The 12,582-nt window shown below is 61.0% G+C and overlaps 1 protein-coding gene across 1 annotated transcript in view; it reads left to right on the top strand.

Annotated features, from left to right (window-relative positions):
• The window catches only part of PKD1L1 (polycystin 1 like 1, transient receptor potential channel interacting), a 51,473-nt gene that overhangs the window by 12,063 nt on the left and 26,828 nt on the right, over positions 1-12,582 (top strand). Inside the window, exons 13-27 of the mRNA XM_045587160.1 lie at positions 633-790; positions 1,603-1,905; positions 2,608-2,673; positions 5,322-5,498; positions 6,264-6,341; positions 6,963-7,105; positions 7,573-7,693; positions 8,337-8,448; positions 8,602-8,797; positions 9,538-9,594; positions 9,934-10,143; positions 10,966-11,187; positions 11,387-11,497; positions 11,605-11,759; positions 12,373-12,473. Of these exons, the coding sequence (XP_045443116.1) occupies positions 633-790; positions 1,603-1,905; positions 2,608-2,673; positions 5,322-5,498; positions 6,264-6,341; positions 6,963-7,105; positions 7,573-7,693; positions 8,337-8,448; positions 8,602-8,797; positions 9,538-9,594; positions 9,934-10,143; positions 10,966-11,187; positions 11,387-11,497; positions 11,605-11,759; positions 12,373-12,473 (2,210 nt within the window). The remainder of the gene's footprint in view (positions 1-632; positions 791-1,602; positions 1,906-2,607; positions 2,674-5,321; positions 5,499-6,263; positions 6,342-6,962; positions 7,106-7,572; positions 7,694-8,336; positions 8,449-8,601; positions 8,798-9,537; positions 9,595-9,933; positions 10,144-10,965; positions 11,188-11,386; positions 11,498-11,604; positions 11,760-12,372; positions 12,474-12,582) is intronic.

Below are 12,582 nucleotides of genomic sequence, written 5' to 3'. Positions count from 1 at the left end.
CAGACACCAACCCACTGCGCTGACAGTGGGGCTCCGAGGGGAAGGTGTCCTCGCACCCTAGCAGCTGCCCGGAGACGGGGGTTAGCTCCAGGGCCTAGGGCTGAGGGCACAAAGAGGCTGAGTGTGCCAGGGCCTCTGTCCTGGCCTCCAGGCGCCACTGGGCACCAGGGGCCCACAGCGGGGAGACACCTGGCAGCTGAGTGTGACGTCGAGACTTTGCAGGGCAGAGAAAGCTCAGAGCTCTGCAGCACGGAGGCCACAGGGGCACCGAGGGCCACGCCCAGCCCCAGCCCCTGAACACAGGCTGGCGTGTGCCGCAGCTGCCCTGGCCTCCTGGTGGGCGGGGTGGGTGCCGCCTCGTGCCCTCAGCTCCGCAGGACACCTGGCAGGGCGGCCTCCGTCACTGGCCCTGCAGGGGTCTGGGCAGTGACTGGTGTAAAAACACCTGGTGGTCACAGCGGGCTGGGCGAGCTCCCGAGGGCTTCTTGAGGAAGCGCTCAGCCTCCCTGCTCGGTGGGGTGAGGTGGTGCGTCTGCTGCCTGCGACCAGGTGGTCTGAGCAAACCTGACCTGGAAATGCGACCAGAGCATCTGGGCCTGTTTCTGTAACTCTGGCCTGATTGCACACTGCAGGCGAGTGCACATCTCCGGGGGCACGTTCCGAGGCGTCCCTGTGAACTGGAACGAGGAGCTTTTGCTGCGCGCGGCCTGTGAAGACTGCGGGGAGGCGGCCCTCTCTTTCTCCTGGGACCTCTTTGTGGTCAACGCGACAGGAAGGGGCAAAGAGGAAGGTACAGACTGCACAGCTTCATTTTCATTTTATTTTTTAGAGAGAGCGGAAGGGAGAGGGAGACACAGAGAGAAGCATAGATGTGAGAGAGGCACATCGACTGGTTGCCTCCTGCACACACCTGACCTGGGCTGGGAATTGAGCCTGCAACCCAGGTACGTGCCCTTGACCAGAATCAAACCCGGACCCCTTCCTTCAGTCCACGGGCCGACGCTCTATCCGCTGACTCAGCCAGCAAGGGCGCGTGATGCTTGGCTTTGTCGGCTGAGCGGTTATTTTGAGATTGCTAAAAATGTCTGAGATATAATATGTTTGACCCAGCTCTTGGCCATGAGCTATTCGCCCCCAGTCCCTCCTGGCTTCACATTTGGGTGGGCAGTGGTGCCGGCGGGAGGACGAGCCTCAGACGCTGCTCTCAGCCCGGGGCAGCCGGCGCTGCGCGGTGCCGGCTGGGGCAGCTCTCCTGGTTTACAAACGCACCGAGCGCTTTGAGCACGCGCCCCGGCACTCTGCTGGGGCCACTGTCCCTCTCATCCTGCCGTCCTTGGGGCCACACGTGGGACCAGCAGAGGAGCGTGGAAGGTGGGCCTCGCTCCGCACACCGGCTGTGATGGGAGCACTGCTCTGAGACTGTTTTCTTGGGTGGAAAATGTGGGTCCTAAGACTTTGCAAGGAGGTGAAGTCCCGAGAAGTCACTCTGGTCTGCCCCAGACACCTCTCAGTGCGGTTTTCACGTGCTGGCGGACTTGTTTGGGACAGAATGTGCTCATGGAACCTGCACCCTGAGAGAAGCCAAATGTCTTCTTTGTTCAGTTCCCTTCTGCAGAATCGTGGGGCTGCTGGGCTCCTCAGGATTGGGGTCTACGTCGAAGCTCTCTGAGTCCCACCCCCTGGCCCCGGGGCCACGCAGGGCAGAGCCCCACGTCACGCCTGTGCCGTTCACACGGAAGCCATGGCCCTGGACCCTGGGCCGGGATGACCTCTCAGCCACAGGGAGAGCCTCTGTGGAGTCCACAGTCGCTGCACCCCAAGTTCCCACGGCTGTTGACCCCGCGGCCCCAGAAGGGGATCCCTGGGACGATGGGTCCTCAGGGAGCCCCACCCCTCACCCCCCTGGTAAGTGCTGACCCCTCCCTGTACCTGCTCTTGCCCTGGAGGTGCCTCCAGGCCTGGTACTCTCTCTGACGGGACCCGGGATAGTCGGCTGAGCCAGCGCTCTGCCCAACCACCCCCTCATCCTTCCTCCCTGATGGCCACGGTGCCCTGTGTCCCCGCTTTCAGGTGGGACAGGAGCTGTTCCGGTGCTTAGAAGCTGAGAGACATTCATTGTCAGTGATCCAGGCTCTGGCCCGGCACTCCCCTGCCCCTCCTGTCCCTCCCTGACGCCATCCAAGCTGGCCGCTCAGGGTCATGGACTGTGCTCTGGCAAAGGCCTGCACTCCAGAGTCCAGGCGAGGTCGTTGTGGGAGAGCCTCCATGCACCCTCAGATGTAGGAGGGAAGTGCCTGGGGAAGGAAGGTGACAGTGGCAGCTGGACGCTCCTGTCGGTGTCTCCCATGTGAGACAAGAGTGAGGCCCCAGGAGGACAGTTCTGGGCCTGGGCATCCCCCCAACCAATCACATGGAGCCCTACCTGTTGGGGGGCGGGACAGTGACTGGCTCCGCACTGTTACCATGTGCTGGGCCTGGCCGCTGGGGTTTTGTGCCTGTAGAGCAGGGGCCCTGAGGTGGCCCAGGGTGATGTGTGTGCTCCCGCGGGGTCCTGGGCATTCCCGGGAGTCTGGTTTACGTGAACACTCTCACTCTGTCCTCACGCAGACTTTGAGGCCTATTACAGCGACGTCCAAGAAGCGGTGCCCTCGGGAGGAAGGCAGCCGGCTGCCTGTGAGTCTGTCTCCCTCCCGCCAGCCCCTCCTCTCCTCTGAAACCCAGGCCACACGCCTCCTTGTGCTCCAAGCTGAGGGGGTCTGCACGCCTTTGGGGGACACGGTCTGGCTGTTTCTAGCTCACCTGCTGGGGAGCCCCGGCCCAGACACTGCCCCTCCCCATCCTCAGATACGGGCTGGCACCTGCCGACATGCCTCCCTGATGGCCCTTCCCAAGTCCTGGCCTCACTGCTTCCTCCCTCCTCCTTCCTGGGCCGGCTCTGGCTCCTCTCCTCCCTGGGAGGCCCCTCTCATCCCCGCCCCTCTCCCCGCCCCCTCTCCCTGGGCTCTTTCTGTCTCTCTACTGCACTCCCCAAGGCAACTTTCTTATTTTAGAATAATTTTTATTTTCCGTTTTAGTTGACAGAGGATGTGACATTAATTTCAGGTGTACACCATAGTGATAAGACATTTATGTATTTTACTAAGTGGCCCCCTGCATATTTCCAGCACCTACCCTGCACCATTCATAGCTATTAAAATATTATTGACTATATTCCCTCTGCTGTACTTCACAGCCCCGAGACTATTTTCTAACAGCCAATCTGTGCTTCTCTTTTAAATATATATATATATATATATATATATTTATTGATTTCAGAAAGGAAGAGAAAGGGAGAGAGATAGAAACATCAATGATGAGAGAGAATCATTGATCGGCCTCCTACATGCCCCCACTGGGGATCAGGCCCGCAACCTGGGCATGTGCCCTTGACCGGAATCGAACCTGGAACTCTATCCACTGAGCAACACCGGCCAGGGCCAATCTGTGCTTCTCAATCCCTTCACCTTCTTCACCCATCCCCCAACCCCTCTCCTCTGGTAGCCATCAGTTTGTTCTCTGTATCTATGAGTCTTTCTGTTCATTTATTTTGTTTTTTAGATTCCACATATAATTGAAATTATATGGTATTTATCTTTCTCTGTCTGACTTATTTCACTCAACACAGTACCCGCTAGGTCCCTTCACACTGTCATAAATGGCAAGATTTCACCCTTTCCTATGGCAGAGTCATAGTCCATCCTATATGCTCGCCTGCTGCTGGCACTCAGGCTGCTGGCATGCCTTGGCTTCTGTAGACAGCACTGCAGTGACCACAGGGGCGTACATGTCGTTTTGAATGGTGTTTGGAGTTTCTTCAGAGAAGCACCCTGAAGCAGGCTTGCTGGTCCTTCTTTACCTCCTGGTCCTTCACTTTAATGTCCTGGTGTAGCTATTGCTGCCCGCTTTCTACGTTCCCATTTCCATGAAATGCCGTTTCCACCCTCACTCCCTTTGGAACTAGTGGGTCTCTGGTAGGCAGCACATGTAAGGGTCTTGCTTCCTTATCTGTTCACCATCCTACATCTTTTGTTCAGAGCATTTAGTTCATGTACACCTAGGGATTGCTCACAGACATGTAATTGTCACCATTTTATTATAGTTTTGAACTTCTTTTTCCTTCTTTTAAAGAAGTCCCTTAAGTTTCTTGTAATACCGGTTTGTTGGTGATGAACTCCTTTAGCTCTTTCTTGTCTGGGAAGGGAAGGTTTCCAAGGCAGCTGCACACTCGTGTTGGCCTCAGCGCGCATGTTCTCAGTGAATGAGCAGGAGGAAGGGTTCACCCAACCCATGGACAGATGCTGAAGGATGCCCCATCATGAACAGTTGGTTTGTTGAATGAATAATGAGTGAGTGAGAGCACTTTGGGTGGTCAGTAAGCACTTTGTTTAGGACTCACTGTGCTGTGCTCTTTGGCCGTCCCCCTGATCTGCCTGGACGCTGGTTCCTCTGGCCACCCCACGCTCCTGCTCCCCCGGGCTGTGAGGGCTCGCTTCACACTCCCAGCAGACGCTTTATAGATAACCTTGAGCGAGAGAAAGGCCTGCATTCGCAAGTCACTCCTCCTGATGCTTCAGTCCTTTAACCCCAACATGGATCCATTTTATCATTTCCCCTTGTTTAACCGCATTTGTTTGGAGTCTGAAATCCGAGTTTTCTGAGCAAGCCTGCCGCCCTCCCTCCGCTGGACATGCGGACACTGTCTCTGCCTGGGTCTGCGGCCCAGTCACCTCACACACCCAGCCCAGCACATCCTGCAGGCCTGCCTCCCAGGGCCCACGCGGGGGATGATGGGAGGAGCTGAAGTCTCATCTCCTCTTCCCCACTCCCCCTCCAGCCCACCCAGACCCTCCCTGAGCAGCTCTTTCTGAGCCTCTCCCCCGGGCCTGCCCACCCGGCCCTAGAACAGCCTGTCCCTGCCCCTCTGTGCGCCGGCTCTGTCTTCCCCAGGGCACTCCTTCACTGGCTGTGTTCTGCTCATCGGCGTGTTTTCTCGAGTGTTTCCGGACACCCTCACCTAGATGTCCACCTGCAGGGCCCACTCTGTGCCGCGGTGTTCCCGTAGACGCACTCCTGGGCTCCGTGGCTGAGAACGTGAGCTGAGCAAATGTCGCAGAGCCACTGGTTGTGTGGGACGGCATTCATCCTATGTGCAGTCGGAGACGTTTAGACAAGCGGGTCCAGAGAGAGTGGACAGCACTGACCTCAGCTTTGAGCCATTAGCACTTTAAGGAGACCATGGCCACCTTGGTCTCAGCCACCCCTGACCTGGCGTGTCTTCCTAGGGACCAGCATGCACCTCTCTGCGTCGGGACCCGGAGCCAATGAGGACGAGAGCCGAGGGGACGGGGACAACCTGGTGGGCCCCTTCCTCCCCACCGCCAGTGCCCCGCCTGCACTTCTGGTTGACTGGCCCAAGTCCCCTGTGAGCCGAGCTGTTTTCCAGGGCCTCACCGCGTCTGGTATCAGCGCCCCTCCGCCTGGAACCTTAGCAGTTGCAGCCTCCCACCCCCATTTCCCCGGGCCTTCCCCTTGGACTAGAGACAGACGGGGTCACAATGCCTCTTAGTTGTGCTCGTCCCTCAGTGGCCACAGGGCAAGACTCCAGCTGCAGGTGCCCCCCCCCCCCCACCGTTCGCAAAGTAAGGGGAAGAGGCTACTGAGCAGGCACAGACACAGAGGACAGTGGCACCCCCTCTACATGCATCCTGTGTGCATGCTGGGGTCTGTGCACACCGCCCAGGGTGTGGGCGCCCGACCTGCAGCCTGAGTGCAGGACGCTCCCCGAGGAGCGTGGCAGCAGCTGAGGGAGCCTCTCTTTTTGAGATCTCGGGCCCCAGGGTCAGCAGTCTTGCTTGGGTCCAGGAGTCCCTCCCGGGGGCTCCTGCAGACACGAGGAGGTTGTTTGAAAGGGATACACTGGGTTTAGGGATGCCTCAAAATACATGGATAGCATTCTTCCCAGAATCCTCTCCTTGTCCGGGAGGCAGGGCCTTTCTGACTGGCCCTGGACCGGCTCGGTTTGCCTGTTGAGCGGGAGCAGAGATGAGCTTCGTGCTCTGTCACAAGGGGCCGGGGTAACGAACAAGCATGGATTCCCGTGGGTCAGGCAGGGCTAATGGGACCTCTTTGCCTGCCGTCTTCAGCTGCAGTGGCCGAGGAAGGGCGTGTCTGCCCTGCTGCCCTCCGGGTGCCCTGACGAGTGGCTCCTGCCTCCTTTTCCGCAGGGATCACTGGACAGACAGTGACAGTGAAGCCATTCTCACTGAGCCCCGGAGAGACGTACGTCCTGCAAGCAGCGGTGGGTAGGTGGCACCTGGGCCTGGCGGGGAGCTGAGCAGCGTGCCTACTGTTAGTGAAGGTCAGCGTCCTCAGTGTTCCACAGTTCAACACATGTGACTCATGCCTGTAATTTATCTCAAGAAACAGACATTGAAAGTAAAAAATAACTCCATGCGTGAGAATGGTCATTTCAGGGTGGCTAACAATAGCAGAAAATGGAAGATGAAGTGTTCAGTCATTGAGAAGCAATAGCAATGCATTTGTTCCTGGACGAGGCCGCACGCAAGCGGGAGTGGAGGGGTCTGTGCTGGGTGTGGGTTCTGCCGGCGAGGCTGTCCAGCTCCCAGGTCTCTCAGGGCCTCGGGCACGGCTGCCCCAGTGAGCGGGCACCTGACAAATGGTGCTGCATCAGTGGGTGCCACATGGCAGGGGTCCCAGGCCCAGCGTCCCCCGAGGCAGGCGCTGACGCAGATCGATGGCCCCTCAGGGTCTGACCCAGCAGGTTGAGGTGGCCCGGAATCACGGTTCAGTCAAGGTCACAGCAATGCCAAAGCCGCAGCTCTGGGGGCCACACGGTCTGCACTTGGGGAACCTCTGGGGCTGCCTGTAGCTCCCAGCGTGCAGGTGTCGCCCCCTCTCTGCAGCTTCGGGGCACAGCTTTCTAGGGAAGGCTCAGCTGTATGTGACCGTCAACCGTGCTCCGAGGGACGTGGCCTGCCAGGTGCAGCCCCACCGCGGCCTCGAGGCAGACACCATCTTCAGCGTCTTCTGCACGTCCGGGAGACCGGTGAGCACGCAGACCCCGTCCGGCCATTCTGAAGGACCAGGCTGCCAGCTCTGATGAAACACTGGGGGTGCAAGCATCCTCCTGGGGCCGGGGACCAGGTTGTCAGTCTGGACAGCCCCCCTACTCCAGCACCGTGTTGTGCTGGACTCCCCACTGTGCGTCTTCAGGAGGCCCTGACCCTGGCGCTAACTGCAGCCTGGCTCTGAGGCTGAGGGTTTTTCCGACTAATAAATATCCTGTCCCACCACCCAGGTGTTGTGTCCCCCAGAGGCAAGCAAGGTGCAGCCTCGTCCCTCCCCCACTCTGTGTCTGTGACAGTCCCAGGTCCCCACGGGAGGGCCCATGAGCCGCTTGTACCTGCCCCAGCCCATCTGACCTGCCCTCGGGCGGAGTGAGGACAGGTGTGCGTGCGTACTGGGGTAATCCTCTGCTCTTCTGTGCTCTCTCCATCATGGGATGGACTGCAGGACTTCCGCTATGAGTTTGGTTACCGTATAGGAAACGCCTCCAAGTACACCCTGTACCGGGGCACGGATGCCCAGCACTACTTTGCACTCCCAGCTGGGGAGCCCATGGACGGTTACCAAGGTGAGTCCTGGACAGACAGACGGATGGTGGGCAGGACTCAGCTCCCCTCCCTGCAGGGCCCCCACCACACACCCTAGCCCTGCCACTGGAAGGAGTTCCCGAGTCCCCAGAATGCCGCTTCCTGCTGTGCCGTGTCTGTGCATGAACGACTTCAGTGGGGTTCCCCACGCCTCCGTCTGGGCCTGCCACAGCGCTGCCCTCCCTCCCCCTGGTCCCAGCAGCACCAGCCTGGACTAGCACCTCGGGGTCTGCAGACCCTCCCGGGCCTTGCCCGTTCTGGCACGAGTCACGTTTATAACCTGACTGTAGTCCTAAGCAGGCGGGGAGGTAGAGACTGGGGCAGTCCTGGTCACCATGGCTGCTTGCTACCGCAGACACGCAGTACAGGCCAGTGACAGGGCGTGAGTGACTCCCCATTCTGCGGGCTGCTTCCCTCCTGGCTCTGCATGCACCCCTGCCCCGCCCTGTTTGGTGTGGAGTATGGTCTCCCCACAGCGATGGGGGTCACCTCAGCTCTGCCGCCCAGCACACAGGTGGGCCCGCGGTGTGGGACTGGCCCTCGGGCTCCTGTCTCTTCATTACCATTGCACTCGAAGAAGTCCTCGCCGACACAGGCCGCTCACCTCTGCCATGTCCCTTCCAGTCCTGGTGTCCACTGTGATCACCGATGGTGACGGCTCCCAGACGCAGCCCTGCGCCGTGGCCGTGACTGTGCTGCCCCGTCTGCACGGGGACCGCTGCCCCGGCGAGGACGTGTGAGTGAGGCTCTGAGTCCCCACCGCCTCGGTGGAGTACTTGGTGGCAGCCCAGTCCCCAAAGTGTTTCTGTGGTGGAGACCACACTTGGGGTGGTGGCTGGAGCGTTTGGAACGTGCTGGACGATCCTGGTAACTGCTCTGTGTCCTTCAGGTACAATGCCAGCCTGAGGAACCTCTCCACCCTCCAGCAGATGGGGAGTGACACGCAAGTCAGGAACTATGTCGCCGTGACCACCACGGCCCTGAGTCGCTGGGCGAGGGAGGGCGGGAGCCCCTCCTGTGGCCAGTGGTCCCGACTCCAGGACGCGTTCATTCCTTCAGTATGCAGCTTAGCTCCCCAGGACCAGGTGCGGCCAGTGTCTGTGGTCTGTCTGCTCAGCAGGGACGAAGACTGGTCGGCTCGCTAGCAGGTGGTGGTGCTGTGAGGTACCATCAGTCTGGGACTGGTGGGCCGGCCCGCAGCTGACGCAGGGCTCTGGCTCTCGCCTGCGCGCACGTCTCACAAACCAGTGGGCTGGTTACTAGAGACCCACATCAGCCACGTCCCCGCAGATGGGCCCACGTGTACGTAAGAGAAAAGGGTGTAAACCCAACCCAATCCCCCTGGTAACAGTGGCACAGCAGTGAGGCTTACGGTTCTGTGCGGCTTCCAGGGTGGTGACCACGTACTGTTGTGCACTGTTCTTGCCAGCACGGCTGTGCCTCTGTCCTGCCACTGTCACAGAGGACAGTCGCATCTACTCCATCGTCACCATGGCGTCACCATGGCAACAACAGCCACATCTAAGGGCACACTCAGTTGTCATCATGGGGCTCAGGAACCAGTCCCTCTGCTGTCCTCCTCGTCCCTGAGCCCTTGGGTCCCCTCCTGACGGGGTGGGGATGGCCAGTGGGCACAGGGCAGGGGGGCCACCCGAGTGGGGAAACGTGGGATCGAGGTGACAGTCTCTCTCATGTCAGCCCCCCTTGTCTCTGAGCCCAAACATGTGGGGTCTGCTCCGTCTCTGCGCAGCGAGCTGAGTGCGTGGCCATGACCGATGGCTGACTTCCTGCCTGTCTTCTTATTGTTTCCGTTTCTCTTGGTCAGGAGGAAGCGGCCGGCTCTGTCCTCCTGCTGAGGGACCTGCTGCGCTTCCCCAACAAGGTGAGTCCCTCGGTCCAGGTGTTCCGCTGCCGCCCTCCCACGGACTCGGGCAGCTCCGGGTCCTGCGGGGGCCCCTGGAACCCGCAGGGGGCTCGGTTCAGGCAGAGGCACGTTCAATGTGGAGTCGCCTCCGAAAACAACGGCCTCAGCACGTTTCCTGGGCCTCAGTAACCTGCAGAGGCCGCTTATTCTCTGGTCCTTTTACGGGGACGGACTCGCAGGGTGAGCTGACCCGGGCCTGGCCCCGTCCTCCCCACCTGGCGCACGGTGTCCCCCGGAGGGACGGGCGAGGCGGCGTGTGCGCCCCTGAGGGCACTCCACCCGCCTGTTCCCATCCAGGTGAGCCTCGCCAGCGCTCTCCTCGTCCTCCGCTGCGCGCGCACGCTGCGAGCCCCCAGCCAGCACCCCGCAGGCTGCGTGGTGGGTGCGGGCCGGGTGCGGGAGCTCGTCCTTCTCGTGTCCCGGGTCCTGGAGGCCACCGACCACGGTCACTCGAGCTCGGGCCGCCTGCTGGAGGAAGGGGCTCAGGCCATCGCGGATGCGCTGCTGGTACGGTCCTCCTCCTCCTTGGGTAACGGCTGCTCCTCCCTAGGACAGTAGCTGGCTTAGTAACTGCTCTCAAAACCCACAGTGCACTTGGCTCCTGGGGTCCGATGGCTACGATGCTGGTGGCATTGGTCTTGGGATGTTCCTGGTGAGGGCTGTGCTTCGTGGGTATTGGGATGTGCAGTGATGTCACTCCTGTCCCGTCCCAGGTCCGGTGGGTGTCCTCGTGGGACATGGGGCCTGCCCCTGAGGGATCCAGGGAGGGATGCGCGTAGAAATGATGTGGGAAGCAGCCCCGACGGACCTGGCCGCCAGGACACCAGGTCATTTTCTGTGCTCCTGCTGCAGTGACCACAGGACAGTGTCTCAGAATTGATTGGGTTCCTTCCAGAAGCTTCCATGTCTCCTCGGTCCCCATTTATCTTCCCCCCTGCCCAGACCTGCTGGTCATGTAGCTGATACTCAGGGTGATGCCGGGGAGATGAGAGAATGGTGTTCGATGTGAGCCCAGTGACACATTCAGAAGGCATGTCCCGCCTGCACGCCTGGCGCCCTCGCTGCTCTGCGCTCGTGGCCTGGTGGCCCCAGCACTGTAAGAGCCAAGGCCTTGGCTCCCCGGGGGCTGAGGAACCCACGAGCCAGCTATGGTCACAGTGAGTGGAGCCTCTCAGGAAGATGCATCTAAACAGCAAGCAGCTCGCGTCCCGTCACGGGGCTGCCCCATCCTGGTGTCCGGTCCTGGCTCGGGCCTTCCCAGGAGTTTCCGCTTCTCGGGCTGATCCGGTGGTGATTCTGCCCACCAGCGTCTGACCCGTGCCGTTCCAGGGCTGCCTGTCCTGCAGCGAGCGCCAGGCCCACGTGAGCGCTGGGCAGGCAGAGGTCCACACGCAGCTGCACTGCCGCCCTCAGAGCTCCGTGCAGAGCTTGGGCCCCGTCCGGGTGCGCCTCCCTGCGGACCTGGCCGGCCGGAAGCCCAGCCCCTGCTACGTGAGCCAGCTCCTGCTCCTCAGGACCAACCCCTTCCTGCAGGGGCGCACTACCGGCCAGGTGAGCACGTCCTGTGCAGCCGCTCGGACCCACCATCAAAGCTGAGGCAGAGTGGTCCGGGTGCGTCACGGCAAGGCTGGCCACTGGGTCACGGAGGCTGAGCAAGAGGGTGCGTGCCAGTGAGGACGCGGGGGGATGGTGCCAGCGGGGACGCGGGGCTGTAGCCGCCGCCACCACTGCGAGGCGCTCTTGTCCCCAGGTTGGCGCTCTGCTGGCCCTGTCCCTGCACTGCTGCTCCAGCCGGAGGCCCCTGCACCGGCCCCGGCTGAGGACGCCTGTGACCGTGGAGTTTGGGGAGGAAGATGGCCCGGTGAGGACAGCCCCGCCCGGTCCCCTCAGCTGTTTGGGCTGCCCTGGTGACATGGGACATCTTCACTTTTCCAAAAGCCAATCTGCTCGTTGTCCACACGCTGACAGGCTGACAGGGGAAATGAGACCTTCGTGCTGCTGCGGGAGAGAGTAAACGTCCACCGCTTTGCCGGGCTCTCTGCAGCCAGCCCCGAGTCCCTGCAGATCCGGGTGCAGTTCTCCCCGCCGGCCGCCAGGGCGCTCCCCGTCATGCTGCTGGTGAGGTGCGTGGCTGAGGCTGCGGGTAAGGGGTCAGGGCAGAGACGTGCGTGCGGGGGAACTCCTGTGAGTGAGGCTGCGCTCTGCAGCGGGTGAGGCGGGGCGCTGAGAGATGGAGTGACAGGCCTGCTCAGGGAGGAGGTGTCGCTGCCTCAGACAGAGCAGCCGTTTGCAGGAGAGCACAGGTACCAGGACTCTCAGTGCACGCCTGGGTAGGACCTAATCTTTTATTCTAAAAATTGTTTTTATTGATTCCTGCAGAGAGGAAGGAAGTGGGAGAGGGAGATAGAAACATCCATGATGAGAGAGAACCATGGATTGGCTGCCTCCTGCACGCCCCTCACTGGGGATGGAGCCTGAAACCTAGGCATGTGCTCTGACCAGGAATTGAATTGTGACCTCCTGCTTCATAGGTTGGCGCTCGGCCATTGAGCCACGCCGGCTGGGCTGGTGTTAATTCTTTAGTGGAGCCCGCAGCGAGTGTCACGTAGTCCCAGTGGCGATGCGGTGGCCTGGGGCCCAGCCCGCCTCACTGGTGAGAGGGTGTCTGCGCAGAAGCCTGGCAAAGGCCCGCAGAGGAGACGCCGAGCAGACTGCCCAGGCTCTGTGCTGTCCCAGGTTCTCCGAGGAGCCGACGCCCGCTGACTTCCTGCTGCGGCAGCTGCACCTCCGGGAGGGGCTCACGGCGCACGTCTCCGTGCCGGCGGCCATGCTGCAAGGTCGGTGGACGTACGCCGTGGCCTCCGTTCTGTCCCAGACGCAGCCCCGGCTATGGCGTGGGTGTCGCGGTGCTGCTGTCCGTCCCCGCCTCGTCCGCTGCAGGAACAG

Source organism: Pipistrellus kuhlii, unplaced genomic scaffold, assembly GCF_014108245.1.
Source record: "Pipistrellus kuhlii isolate mPipKuh1 unplaced genomic scaffold, mPipKuh1.p scaffold_m20_p_26, whole genome shotgun sequence".
In the NCBI taxonomy this organism is placed as follows: Eukaryota; Metazoa; Chordata; class Mammalia; order Chiroptera; family Vespertilionidae; genus Pipistrellus; species Pipistrellus kuhlii.
Note: the sequence above shows the minus strand (reverse complement) of the source record. Positions and strands in the feature narration are given on the sequence as shown.